Raw genomic sequence first — 12643 nt, 5'->3', positions numbered from 1 at the left:
GGTTGTGCGGCTCTCCCCGTCACACAAGGCCGACGCAGGAACAAGAGCTGTCAAGTCAAGGCCCGCCCGCATTGGCTCCCGGGCCCTTCTCCGCATATCCCCCATACTTCGGCGTTTGATAGCCCGGGTGGCGGATAAAGTCACGATTTCCTACTCATGCCACTTCGCTCCCGCAGCTTTCGCAAAATTTCTCGAAGCCGAGTCATCATTTGTTTCGTCGCGAGTCAGCCAGGGAGGAAGGCCTCCCACCCCACCCCAGTCGCTTTAAAGCAGCAGCAAACACCGGGGCCTCCGAGAGTCCACACTAGCTAGGATGCTAGGAGGCTGGATATTAGTTGGTACTTCGCAGTTAACTGATCACCACCCAAAGTTCCCTTTTCCTGTGAAGATAGCGGGGCGGCGCCCCATAACTGCTTGTCATAGTATCGTAGTAAAACTCATGGCCTGATGATGCCTGGTATCTCTTGAGCCTGCCCTGAACCCCAATCCCGTACTCCGAGTCGCCCAACCGTTAAACGCCTTTGCACATGAAAAATGAAATAGGACCACTCAAAACCAGGACAAAGTCCACGTCGAAGGTAGACCGGGCCACCTCTCCTGCCACTCGCCTAAAACTTCGGGCACCCGTTCGTCAAAGCTCGCACGGCTGGCAGCGCCCCCGGCATCGAAAACGGCCGCTCCCACTTTGTCACGCTCCTCAATTGCGGCTCTGTTCAGAGAATCCGCGAGGTCGACCATAGCTCCACCGCCAATCGAAGCGTCCTGGTGGTTGTCCTTGATGTCGATGTTGATGACGTGAACGGGCCGGTTCAGCGGAGAGCCACGGTTGAGGAGGTCATCGACAACGGCGTCCCAGCAACGTTCCTCGCAAGTGATGACAATGTCGGGCACGCCAGCCTCCATGCCTATGCTCCCTTGATCCTTCTCGTGCTTGACTCTCGGCATCCCGACTTGCCAATCCTGCCACCGCTCGGGACCCCATTTGATGACGCGGTTCCGGCCCAGCATGTTCAGCAGGCCGTTCGCCCGGTACAGACGGGGGTCCTTGGCTTCGAGCTCCCGGTAGATGCTATCGTATGAGGTCTCATTGAATTTGTAGACGTTGGGTTGGGTAATGGTGGGCCCTGGCAATCGTACAAGGGACCCGGTCCCGAAGGAGATGACGGGGTAGTTGGCTTGGGCGAGGCGGAGATGCCCTTCCATTGACCTAGTCCACGTTAGTTTGTTGCTGGCCGGATACAATGAGTCGCGGGCGTCTTTACCGGTTCTGGTTGCTCGCACAGACAGTACAGAACTTCAACTTGAACCCTGACGCGTCTTCCTGTGGGCCGTTTTGGGCCGGGGCCGCAGAGCCCGCGTTTCCGTTTGCGGTTTCCATGGCGGGGTTGTGAGAATAAAAGCGGTGGTCGTCTTCGACGGTGCTCGTCGCTTCACCAAAAATGCACCCGTACTTGCTCTATCGGCGACGTTAGCTATGATATCAGGAAACAGGATTCCGTAGATATTTCCGCAACAGCCATGTACGATCAGAAAAAAAGCGTAATTATATAACTTGTCATCACCGCCTGCGAAGCAGGACTACAGACAGCTCCAATAAGGCTCATCATAAACAAAGAGGGGTTGAGACAATCGGGGATAACGTATGCGCTTACCTTCGGGGAGACACCAGAGCAGCAGTGCTATGTTCTCATCATGGGTAATGAACCATGCAAGAAGTATGGCCCAGGTGCGAAATGGACCGGCGGGCTCGAAAGAAGCTTCTGGGTGTTCTTTGGGTCGGTTTGGTGACAGTAGAGGAAAGCTTGTGAAATGTTTTCCGCAACTGGGTCCGACCTTGGCAAAAGCTCCCGACCCGCATCACCGAATCAAGATACTGCCAGTCTTGACCGCCTAATTATTGGGTTGGAGAACCTCTGGTCCGTGTGCTTGCACTTGCGGTCCCTAAACGGAAGAACGGCACAAAACCGCCCCCAATATAATGTCCTTCGTGCTCGTGAGAATGAAATGGTCTAATAAAACTGGCGCTGCCTCGCTTGGGCTCCTGGGATAGTAGTTCCCGCCGTGTCCTCGAGTTGCGGCTTTTTCATCGTCCCTCGCAGCGAATTCAACGGAACATCAACACAGAAACGATGAGGCTTTCTTCACTCTGGGCAGTCGCCGGCCTGTCACTTGCGGTGAGTGCTCGCCTAGATCTCGAAATCGGTATCGTCCACCCGCGCAACACCACGTTCATAGTCGCCGAGGTCTTTCCCATCGTCTTCCACATCCAGCACCTCCAAGAGATTAGGCCGCCTAGGAGTGAATTGAACATTCTTTGGGACATCATGCCTTATGGCGGGGGCGTCACCCCAGGGGGCATTTGGTATGATTCGGGAACGATCCGGGTCTCGAATGATACCAACTCGAAATCCAATTACCTCATTGCCACCACCAACGTCACCGAATGGATCACAAGGTCACCCCGCGATGACAGATTCATGCTCCAGTGGTTCTTTTCGTTCGACTCCTGTGGAGACGATAATTTGACCGGAGGGGATCTGATGTTCAATATCGCGACCGAGGAGGAGATCATAACATACGAGCCGGGCGAGATTCACAGGGTTATGGACGTCCCAGAGTGTCCCGAGCTTGAGGCGATCATCGAAGTTCGGGATAACACGACGGAGTCCCAGTGCCCTCTGGGCCAGGTAGCCGAGCCCGCGGAAAATCACCCGTGCTACGCCCGGGCCGCTCGAGATACATACAGCAGCATTCTGAGCCACGCATCTAGTTTGGCCGCTCCAACTTCGACCACTACATCGGCGACATCAACGAGCAGCGCCGGGGTTAGACCAGCGCGTACGGTCCAGACGGCGTTGGCGGCGGCTTGCCTTCTCGGCGGTTTAGCCTTGTGAGGAAGGAAACGCTACGGACGGTTGATATCACGAAGATGTAATAGTACGTGGACTACATTACCTATATAATGTGTTTAATACAAATATGTAATTAGGGCAAATGTATTTATTCGAGATATTTGTATAGTTATAGGCAGGTAAGTAATTTCGGGTCACAGTTCGAATCTTGGCCTCGACAACAGCCTCACCCTCATTGGACCTCCCACCCAGAACCAGTGTTTCAGACGCAACCCCTGCCTGTCTGCCCAACTGCGCCCCAATATCGCAGACTCCACACTGGCAAGCTTTGGTCGAGTGCAACTCTCATGAGCGCGCTGAAGCAGATTCTTCAGCCAGAGATGTCACTCCTGACAGAACAGGACTTCAATTTGGCGGTTGGCAATTGTCGAAGGAGTGCCACGCCCACTCGAGAGACTCGATGCACTGGACAGTGGACACCGACGAGGACAGATGAGTTACAAGGCATTTATTCTAAAAATAGTCTACAAGTTGAAGTTTATTGGTGGGCTTGGGTTGGACGGTTGGTGACAGACAGCAGGCAAGGAGTCCTTTCTGTCTAACCTACCTTACCTTGCCGGCGACCTCTCGATGATGAGGCTATGTTTTGTTTCGTCTAATTCCCATTCCCAACGGGGGGGTAAAAGGCGAATCCAGGAGGGAGCCCTATCAGTTACCTCCCTGTCGTCAATTTTTGCCCGGAGCTCCGAGGAAGGACGCCCGGCCACTTCTCCCTGTATCCAGTGCATTCGCCAATTAGAGATGCATCAAAACACCATGCAGTTGGGGATGGTGATATTGCGTGTGGACAGCTGGAGGCGGCTCTCGCCTGGATTGAGAAGACCTGCCCCTGTTGGTGCGTGTCCCCGGTGACCCAGGGTTGGCTCGCTGGTTGCGAGGAATGGAACCTTCGTAGTTGGCCACCCAGCGAACCCCGGCGGTTGCTGGGTGGGGTCTTGCAGGCCTGCTGGAGCGCGCTTAGCAGGGTGCCCGGCCTTCCATTGCTGGCCAGCCGCCCACCCTTTGTGCTCTCACAGCGCTCAACTTCTCCACTCTTCAACCCCCTGAGGGGCGGGCAGTTTTCATCGACTTTCTCATCTTCGACTCCTTCTTTTCCTTCGCGACCTACCTAGATTTGCCTTCCAATTGTGCCCGCTCCATCCCGGTGGCCGGACGCGCTGCTCCTGAGTGCAAATTACCGCGGCGAACTAGTCGGTCGCTTCAGGGCAAGAGACCGCCGGGTCCCGTTCTAATAATACAATCCCGACCGCCGGGAACGACAAATTGTGGAGAGAGTCTGCCCTGCAATTGTTCCTTTCCTCTCCTGGCCTGGCGCTGTCTGAGCGCAAAATCGGGCAGTCTGACGAAACACGCATCCACGCATCCACGTTTCCTGGCAACACAGACGGGCACAAGAGCCATCGATTTCCATTTACCGCCTGTCAAACTTCTCCACTGCAACTGTGCGACATCGATAGGGAACGAGCTAGAAGAGGCCCCTGGCGCCAAAAAGAAAAAGAAAAAAACTGCAACGGTTTGACAGACCCAAAGACGAGGGGTTCGCGAGTTTTCCCCTTTTTCCAGGTTGTTCCCAACCCTCGGTTCCCCCGAACTTGCAGTGGTGGCAGCGCCGGCGTTGCTGGGGGTCCCACCGACACAATCCCCCCCCAAGCGCCCCCCGAAAGCGAGCGAGCCAGGGCGAGGCGCAACCAAACCCCACACTCTCAGCAACCCCAGAATCCTATTGATTCTTCCTCATCGTTAACTCGCCTTCCCCGAACCATGACGGCGGTCATGTCGCCCGGCTCGTCTCCTGCGACTTCGCCGCCCGCCATCTCATCTCCTGCTCCTAACGCGGCGCATCCCCCTCTTCCCCCGCTCATTACCTCGCCGCCCGCTCGCAGGAGCAACCTATCGCGCCCTATGTCGCACGTTTCCAGGAACCGCTTGTCGCAGTACTCGACGGCGAGCTCCATCCCCTCGAGGTCGCGCCCTGCCTCGCACATATTTCCGATTTACCCGTCGAGCCTTCCCTACACACTCGTGCGAGACTTTGCTTACCCGGCATCACATCCCATGCACTATGGCCCTCCGCCCGAACCCTCACGACCCCCGTCGGGCATGTTCGCCTTAGGGAGCGAGCAACAACGTCTGTCCGATTTGCCGGCGTGGGATACCGGGACAAATTGGGACACCCACTCGTGGAGCCGCGCCTTTGCGAACCGGCCCGCCGACTTGCCCGCGATTCACTTTGGTGACGGCCCGCCGTGGAGCGAGGACGAGGATTTGCAGAGCCCCGTCGTTAGCTCAAGGCATAAGAAGCACAAGAGCGCATCGGGCGGCACCTATACCAAGAGCCGGGTCAGCCGCGATGCCCAGGCCGAACCACAGACTTTCGATGGCGACCGGGGATATTATGTCGGTACCAGCAACGACGGCAGCGAACGGTACTATGTGAACCAAGGCAACGAGGCCAATGGGCCGGGCGGCGAGTATGTCACATACCCCCCAGACGAAGCCCGTCACGGGGGCAACGCATATCAGCTGGCGAGCCATCAACCCCGCCAGTTTGGTGGAGCGGGCGATTTTGGTTCGGATGATTCGAGCGCGTGCTCGTCTCCGAGCTTCCACAACGTGGACGAGTCCCGCTACTCGAGGGACTACCAGTTTACCATTACGTCGCCAGACGAAGAAATGCACGGGAAAGCCGTTGCGCTTTTCGACTTTGAGCGGGAGAACGAGAGCGAGCTGCCCCTGGTAGAAGGCCAGATCATCTGGGTGTCCTACCGGTACGGCCAGGGCTGGCTGGTCGCTGAGGATCCCAAGACCCAGGAGAGCGGCCTCGTACCTGAAGAGTACGTGCGGCTACTGCGCGATATCGAGGGCGGCTTGAACAGTCTGGCTGGCAACCTGATCACGGGCGATGCCAGCCCTGCCAGCCCGAGCAACGACGTCGGCACGCCCACACAGGCCGAACACACGCCGGCGCCGCAGTTACCCCACTCGCCGGCCGTAACCACGGCCAGCGGGTCGTCGACGGCAACGAACAACACGGCGTCCACTACTACTAATACTGCAACAACCAATGGCTACCATCAGCCGGTCCTCTCTACCTTTTCCACGTCGAGCAAGGACCTCGATCCTTATCCGCAACATCTGCTCGGCACCCAGGCCGGTCAGCCCCCACCACAGGTCGTGCATTATCACGGGCAAAGAGGCGGCAGCCAAGCAAATACCCCGACCCTGGCCATTCATCAAGGATTTGGATCCCGGCGGGCTAGTCAGGACACGATATCTGCCACGGCCGCCGGTGCGAAGAAAGGTGACGCGGCAGCCAGCGGCTTGGAGACACTCCCCGATGCGAAATTAGAGAGGTCGGGTTCCGGGGCCGGGTTGCCGAAGAAGAGGGAGTCGAGGTGATACATCCGGAGAACGCGGCAGAGGGAGAGGCAGGGCCCCAGAGAGGAGAAACAACAAGGGGAGGCATGTTCAACGGAGCATACTTATCGGAGGCTGCATACCAGGGGAAACGGGTTGGGGGGCTGCTAAGCTTCCCACGGGTTCGGGGCTTGGGGGGCTGGGGTGTTGGGAATCTTGTACCAATACGACTTCAAGCAGGGTCGAGCGATGGGCAAAACCATCGCGTCCGTTTCTTCTTGTGGTTTGATGTTTTATGATTATGATGGGAGGAATATATCTCGGCGTTGCCTTGGCTACTTCTCTGGCCCCTTGCTTTCGGCACGATATGAGTGATGCTCTTACCATATTTCTTCTGCTCGGCTCGTAAAGCTGACCTCCAATAGTTGATTGGTTCGTAGAGCTGTTCCTCGCTCGAGTCCGATGAACACCTATAAGGTATTGTTTTCATGTACCTTACATAGGTACCTCGAAAGCTAAGACCACCTCAGCAACCTACATAAGCTGAAGTATCACATTCAGCCCCTGAAAGTCTGAAACCCACCCAGTAAAGGTCGCCAAGGGGAACGCGGCTTCAGTGGGCTGAATGACGTAAACCGCCCGAACTTGGCAGGGCGCCCGCCAAATCTCAATGGGCAATCGCAGGGCGGGAGCAAGATCGGAGGGATGAACAAGCTCCGTCCATGTCCCGCCGGTCCCGGCTGTTTACAAATCGCACCATCGGATCGCGACCCCCCCAGCCCGGGTTGTCGCACATAATTCTCTCTCCCATTGACAAGCGGCCACTCGTTCCGCATCCCATTCCGACCCAATTGCCGACATCATGAGCCTGTTTGTCGCCAGCCGATCTGCTTTCCGGGCCGCCGCGCCCCTCAAGCGGGTGAGATTCTTCCTCTGCCCCTCCATCCGTTTGCTTGACTATGTACCTCTACTGCCCCTCGCAGCCGTGCAGCTACTGCGCAATTTTGTAGCTATGTGGCTCGGCAGCGCGACAGCTCTAGCTCTATGCAATCTCAGCCTCAATCCTTTCATTCTTACTAATTATTCTATAGCAATTCCAGGTCCGCCGCTATGCCACCGAGCCCCCCTCCGCCGACCCCAAGAAGGGCAACAACACGCTGCTCTATGGCGCAGCCGCCGCCGCTGTAGCCGGTGCCGGCTACTACTTCCTTGGGGGCACCCCCGCCGCCAAGAAGGCCGAGGAGAAGGTGAAGGACGCCTCGAGCGCCGCCGCCGACAAGCTCTCGACCAGCGAGGTCAAGCAGGCGCTCACGGGCGGCGAGCAGGGCTGGGTCAGCCTGAAGCTCGAGGAGGTCGAGGTGGTCAACCACAACTCGAAGCGGCTGCGCTTCTGCCTGCCCGAGGACGACATGGTATCAGGCGTGCACGTTACCAGCGCCATCCTGACCAAGTTCAAGCCGGTCGACGCCGAGAAGCCCGTGATCCGGCCGTACACGCCGACCAACGACGAGGACGCGCGCGGCTACCTAGACCTGCTGGTCAAGAAGTACCCCAACGGGCCCATGAGCACGCACCTGCACGACCTGGTGCCCGGCCAGCGGCTGGACGTCAAGGGCCCGCTGCCCAAGTACCCGTGGACGGCCAACAAGCATGGGCACATCGCGCTGGTGGCGGGCGGCACGGGCATCACGCCTATGTTCCAGCTCTGCCGCGCCATCTTCAACAACCCGGACGACCAGACCAAGGTGACGCTCGTCTTCGGCAACGTGCGCGAGGACGACATCCTGCTCAAGAAGGAGCTCGCCGCGCTCGAGAACAGCAACCCGCGCCGCTTCCGCGCCTTCTACGTGCTCGACGAGCCCCCCAAGCACTGGACCGGCGGCAAGGGCTTCATCACCAAGGACCTGCTCAAGACGGTCCTCCCCGAGCCCAAGGATGAGAACATCAAGGTGTTTGTGTGCGGGCCCCCCGGCATGATGGACGCCATCTCCGGGAACAAGAAGAGCCCCAAGGACCAGGGCGAGCTCAAGGGGATCCTGAAGGAGCTGGGCTACAGCCCGGAGCAGGTCTACAAGTTCTAGATGATGTGGTTTTCTGTCTTAGCCTAGCCTTGCCTTGCTTTGAGCGGCAGCTTGTAGAATAAAACATGGATTTCGAAAGCTTGTGAAGATTTTGATATCTATTGACAACTAACCCAACCACCTCAGCCATCATCCTATCCGTTTTCCCCTAATAAGCCCACACGTCTGCAAATTACGACAACCAACCCGCTAGATCCACCACCAAGCACACTCAGGCACGCATGTTGAGATCATTTCATTCATCAGGGCAAACAGACAGATGGGGGGTTTCTTCATCCGGCATGAGGGACTCATCGAAGTTGTCCCATTATCTTACTACCAGTTAGAGCAAGTTACTCGGCATTCATGTCACATCACAAGTTATCACGAAGGGAACAATTGTTTGCAAAAGGCAGTGTATTTCCTCCAGCCCAGCCCAAACCAGAACACCATGAATAACGCCTTGCTCGTCACAAAAGCCCCCAAAAAAACTCCAGAAAAAGTCATGGCCTGCTCCTCCACCGGCTCATCCGTCCGCCTACAAAAACGCCAATTCTCCATGTCCCATGCACCAGCAATGATCCTGCCACACTCCCGAGATACATGCCACCCATATGCCTCGCAAGGCCACTTCCCCAGCGTCATTTTATGACGAGAGGACCTCATTTTATGATTGTTATCCTCTTTCTCATTGTCATGCCTCACCAGGCTACTTCTTCAGCGTCATTTTATGACGAGAGGACCTCATTTTATGATTGTTATCCTCTTTTCTCAATGTCATGCCTCACCAGGCTACTTCTTCAACGTCATTTTATGACGAGGGGACCTCATTTTATGATTGTTATCCCCTTTTTCCGATGCCTCGCCAGGCCAGGCCAGCTACATCCTTCAGCACCAATCCATGACAACTCTCCTTGTCGATCCGAGAACATGTGCCCTCCGTTGCACGAGACCGTCAATTTATGACGTGTTCCCAATCCGAGCACATGCGCCCTTCCAACATGAGATCGTCGCTTCATAACTCGTTTTCATCGTCACCTTGTGACTCTCTTCTCGGCGTCACTTTATGACTTGTCCCGAGTGTCACTTTGTGACCTGTTCTCATTGTCACTTTATGACTTCTTCTCGGCGTCACTTTATGACTTGTTTGTCCCGAGCATCACTTCATCACTTCTTCTCGGGCGTCATTTGATGACGTCCCATCACTTTTCTGAAGTCCGCTTAGGACATTTCTCCATTCGTGTGCAAAGCCTGTGACAGAAAGTTAGGCAAGGTTCCAAGTACAGCAGGCAAACAGACAGCGTGAGGAGCGATGTATTGTGTCAGAGAGAAGATTGACTCGACATGTTCCAGCTTCGAGACATGGCCCAAGAACCCCCATGGGGAGAGGAGCCGCGCCACGTCTCGGCCAGAGTTCCGGCTAAGGATGACGATACGAAAGATCTCATCATGGTGGGTGTGTTAAACGGGGTATAAGAGGGTGGCAACTTACACTTTAGGTTTGGTTTTGGTGCGTACATGGTTGTTGTTTTGGAGGGTTGGGTTGTGGTGAACTGGGCGCGGCGCGATCCAGCAAAAACTGACGTGGAGGAGGTTTGGCCTTTTGGGATTTGGCATGTTTGATGTGTCCCTCCCCCGTCCTCAATCGTCGTAAGAGATGCGACGTCGCTGGATCGCGCTAGCTTTCACCGGCTGGTTGTTTTCTTCGCCGTAATCGAGAGTTGCTAGGCCCTTGTCCACCACGTCCCATGTTCGCTTGCGCAGATCAATCGGCTCTCCCCCGTTGGTCGTCTTGTTTCTTTTAGACTTGCCCCGTTTCCGCTTTTTGGATTGTTTTGCGGTGGCGGACGGCGCCGACGAGACCTCGCCATCTTCAGACATGTCGTGCGCCGCATCTTCCTCGGGTTTCATGGTTGTGGTTTTCCCCGAGTTGGAAGACTCCCTTGCGCGGCGCAGAGCTTCGAGTTCCGAGTGTCTAAAGATGGCAATCTGCTCGTCGGTGAGGGTTCGTTTGACGCCATCGGGGTAGTAGCCGAGCCCATCGTCCTCCTCTTCATAGTATTTTTCGTTATCCGCCGCATTGTATGTAATTTCTTCTGCGGGCGGATGATCGGGTCGGAGGAACTGGGCTTGGAATTGATCTGTCGCGAGCGTGGAGAAATGAGCTTCGTGGAATGCAATCATCTCAGCCTGCAAGAAAGAAAAGAGTCAGCGATCTTTCTTCAAATTAAGCACTCGGCAGCATCCTTACCTGGCTGATTTGAGGCACTTTGAGTGATGTGCCAGCCATTTTGGCGTTTTGGCGAGAGCGACGCGACCGCGCCCGGTTCGGTGGATGAATGGCCGAGATTTTGATGGGTCGATGGTAGGGGTTGATTTCTGGGGTCGATTTCCGGGGTCGGTCACGTGCTCAAATACGGCGATGATGCTCCGAAGCTGCTTCAGAAAAGTTGGCTGTTTTTGGTCTTATTTGATTGTGTTTTTCGGGGGGTGGGTTTTGTGATGTTTTTTTTGGTTGGTTTTTTGTTTTTGTTGCTTTGGCCGCAGTGGAAGAAGAAGAAGCGACCTCTCAACCGGTGCTGCGCAGGTCGGGTTGAGGAGGGGGTGCAATGGCTAGCGATTTTCTGGCAGCCAGGGCAATGGGAATTGTGCTGGGCTCAGGTTGATTGATTTGTTAGGAGCGTTGATTTTAGTGTTGCTCAGAACCCGAGCCCAGCGCCCCAGCTGATAAGCCCGCCAGAAAGTTGCCCAGTTCGCCGCCAGCCGTGATTTGTGACCCCGACCATGCGCGCCGGAAGAGGTGTGTGTGGGTTGTAAAGATGACGCTCCCGAGCCTTGAGGATGTCCCTGAGGTATGGAAAATGGGGTTTGTTGCCTTCTTGTCCAACCGTCAGTGTTTTTCGTGGTTGGAGGCTAGGTTTGGCTCAGGAGCGCCAGCGCACTTTGAAAAGCGCGGACAACCTCTGAGACTGTGCTTGTCAGTAAAACGCCCAACGTCCATAGAGGTAGGGTTGTACCCACGGTGCTTCTTCTTCTGCGACAGACTCTGCTCAGCGATCCTGACGTATCGCTCCCTGGTCTGGAGTCTCTTGATCCCGCGCTCAGTATCATTGACCGAGGCAGCAGAAGCCCAAACATTGAAGAACTGCGCGATACTGTCAGCAAAGGCCCACCGCACAAGTCCAACACTTGAGCTTGACTCACCTTGACCAGTTCCTCAAACTCTCGCAGGAGTTCCTGCTCATCGCGATCGGCGTCGGCAAGCGCCTCTTCGTAGCGAGCCTCGAATTCATCCCAGTCAAAGGGTGCCAGATGTCCAGGTGTACTAGGTGATCTTTCGCCGGGATCTTTGTGGCCGTTCAGACGATCTCTGGACTGGCGAGGCTCAGGAGTCTTGACCTGCGGGCGACTGCCTTGATGTTTGGAAAAGGCAGTCTGTGCATCTGCCATGGTGTCGGGAAACACGGGTTTCGGAGGATTGTTTCTGTTTATCTCCGCCTGTGAAACGGGAAGAATGGGTGACTCGGGTGACTCGGGTGACTCGGGGGTCTTCGCCGGCGACTCGTGACCGGGCGTCTGGGAGGAGGATTGAGAGTGTGACGCGCTGGCCATGGGAACCGATTGGATGTTTTGGTTTGGTTTTGGTTTGTTTGTTTCGTTGATGAATTTGAATTGAATTCGGCGAAGACACCTGCCGAGTCGAGATTTGTTCCCGAAAATCTTCCGGGCCCTAAGAATTGAGTTGTTGGTTCTTTTTTTTATGCCCCGACAAGGACAGAGATGCTCTTTCCCAAGTTCGAGGTGATCGATAGGTGCGGGGAGAAGGGAGTCAATCAGAGGTTCCGTTTGGTGTGTGTCGAGGCCTGTTTTTGTTTGGCTCGACACACATACTTGTATTTGAACACAAGCTTCGACTCGGGTCCATTCGCAAATGGAAATGCTGCATGCAGGCTTCTGGTTCCTCAAATTTCGTCCTTTGACCCCGCTCCCATGTCTCTCAGATTGGTTGGAAAGATGCCCGAGAGGTTGATGCCCGAGGGGAATTCCCGCGACCGCTGTGCCGGCTGATTGGTGTGCCTGCAATTCTGCAACTCAAAGTTCTGATGATGAGTTGTCAACGGTTTTGACAGAGCGCGTCGCGAATGAGAGATCGCGGGGATGATCGACCGAGATGCCGTGAGCAGGGGAGATTGATTGGTGGCCTGTGGTGTGGGGGAAGGGCCACCTTCTGGCCAAAAAAAGCCGATCTCGAAAAAGGAGCGAAAAGAGTCAAGAAAAGAGAAATAAATAAAGAAAACCCAGGACAAAGAAAGG

At 55.6% G+C, this 12643-nt stretch overlaps 6 protein-coding genes across 6 annotated transcripts; 3 read left to right on the top strand and 3 right to left on the bottom strand.

Moving 5' to 3' along the window:
* Positions 1–327: 327 nt before the first annotated feature.
* On the bottom strand, positions 328–1510 carry F5144DRAFT_32685 (RNA polymerase II subunit A C-terminal domain phosphatase SSU72). Its single transcript, XM_066784102.1, has 2 exons — positions 1263–1510; positions 328–1207 (listed from the first exon to the last, which is right to left on the bottom strand). The coding sequence occupies exons 1-2, from the start codon at positions 1376–1378 to the stop codon at positions 550–552; spliced, it is 774 nt and encodes a 257-aa protein (XP_066648354.1). The 5' UTR covers positions 1379–1510; the 3' UTR covers positions 328–549.
* Positions 1511–2012: 502 nt separating this feature from the next.
* On the top strand, positions 2013–3214 carry F5144DRAFT_32737 (uncharacterized protein). The gene is made up of 2 exons (XM_066784108.1): positions 2013–2937; positions 2990–3214. The coding sequence occupies exon 1, from the start codon at positions 2130–2132 to the stop codon at positions 2892–2894; it is 765 nt and encodes a 254-aa protein (XP_066648353.1). The 5' UTR covers positions 2013–2129; the 3' UTR covers positions 2895–2937; positions 2990–3214.
* A 1279-nt stretch (positions 3215–4493) lies between these two features.
* F5144DRAFT_32499 (uncharacterized protein) lies at positions 4494–6346 on the top strand. Its single transcript, XM_066784078.1, has one exon. It carries the CDS (start codon positions 4674–4676, stop codon positions 6309–6311), a length of 1638 nt encoding a protein of 545 aa, XP_066648352.1. The 5' UTR covers positions 4494–4673; the 3' UTR covers positions 6312–6346.
* A 785-nt stretch (positions 6347–7131) lies between these two features.
* On the top strand, positions 7132–8350 carry F5144DRAFT_588635 (uncharacterized protein; the record flags this gene model as incomplete). The annotated part of the gene is made up of 2 exons (XM_066789952.1): positions 7132–7188; positions 7361–8350. The coding sequence occupies 2 exons, from the start codon at positions 7132–7134 to the stop codon at positions 8348–8350; spliced, it is 1047 nt and encodes a 348-aa protein (XP_066648351.1).
* A 1620-nt stretch (positions 8351–9970) lies between these two features.
* F5144DRAFT_543148 (uncharacterized protein) lies at positions 9971–10619 on the bottom strand (the record flags this gene model as incomplete). Its single annotated transcript, XM_066787226.1, has 2 exons — positions 9971–10519; positions 10581–10619. 2 exons carry the CDS (start codon positions 10617–10619, stop codon positions 9971–9973), a joined length of 588 nt encoding a protein of 195 aa, XP_066648350.1.
* A 623-nt stretch (positions 10620–11242) lies between these two features.
* Positions 11243–11941, bottom strand: F5144DRAFT_543147 (uncharacterized protein; the record flags this gene model as incomplete). The annotated part of the gene is made up of 3 exons (XM_066787225.1): positions 11243–11298; positions 11351–11474; positions 11534–11941. The coding sequence occupies 3 exons, from the start codon at positions 11939–11941 to the stop codon at positions 11243–11245; spliced, it is 588 nt and encodes a 195-aa protein (XP_066648349.1).
* Positions 11942–12643: the final 702 nt, after the last annotated feature.

The sequence above is a fragment of the Chaetomium tenue genome, assembly GCF_020726465.1.
Source record: "Chaetomium tenue strain MPI-SDFR-AT-0079 chromosome Unknown F5144scaffold_1, whole genome shotgun sequence".
Lineage (NCBI taxonomy): Eukaryota > Fungi > Ascomycota > Sordariomycetes > Sordariales > Chaetomiaceae > Chaetomium > Chaetomium tenue.
This window is presented reverse-complemented; position numbering and strand designations above follow the sequence as displayed.

Excerpts from the sequence above, each read along its gene's own strand:
- F5144DRAFT_32499 (XM_066784078.1), top strand. The coding sequence starts at position 4,674 with ATGACGGCGGTCATGTCGCCCGGCTCGTCTCCTGCGACTTCGCCGCCC.
- F5144DRAFT_32685 (XM_066784102.1), bottom strand. The coding sequence starts at position 1,378 with ATGGAAACCGCAAACGGAAACGCGGGCTCTGCGGCCCCGGCCCAAAAC. Across the intron at positions 1,208-1,262 it reads TGTGCGAGCAACCAGAACCG|GTCAATGGAAGGGCATCTCC; the intron begins GTAAAGACGCCC and ends AACGTGGACTAG.
- F5144DRAFT_32737 (XM_066784108.1), top strand. The coding sequence starts at position 2,130 with ATGAGGCTTTCTTCACTCTGGGCAGTCGCCGGCCTGTCACTTGCGGTG.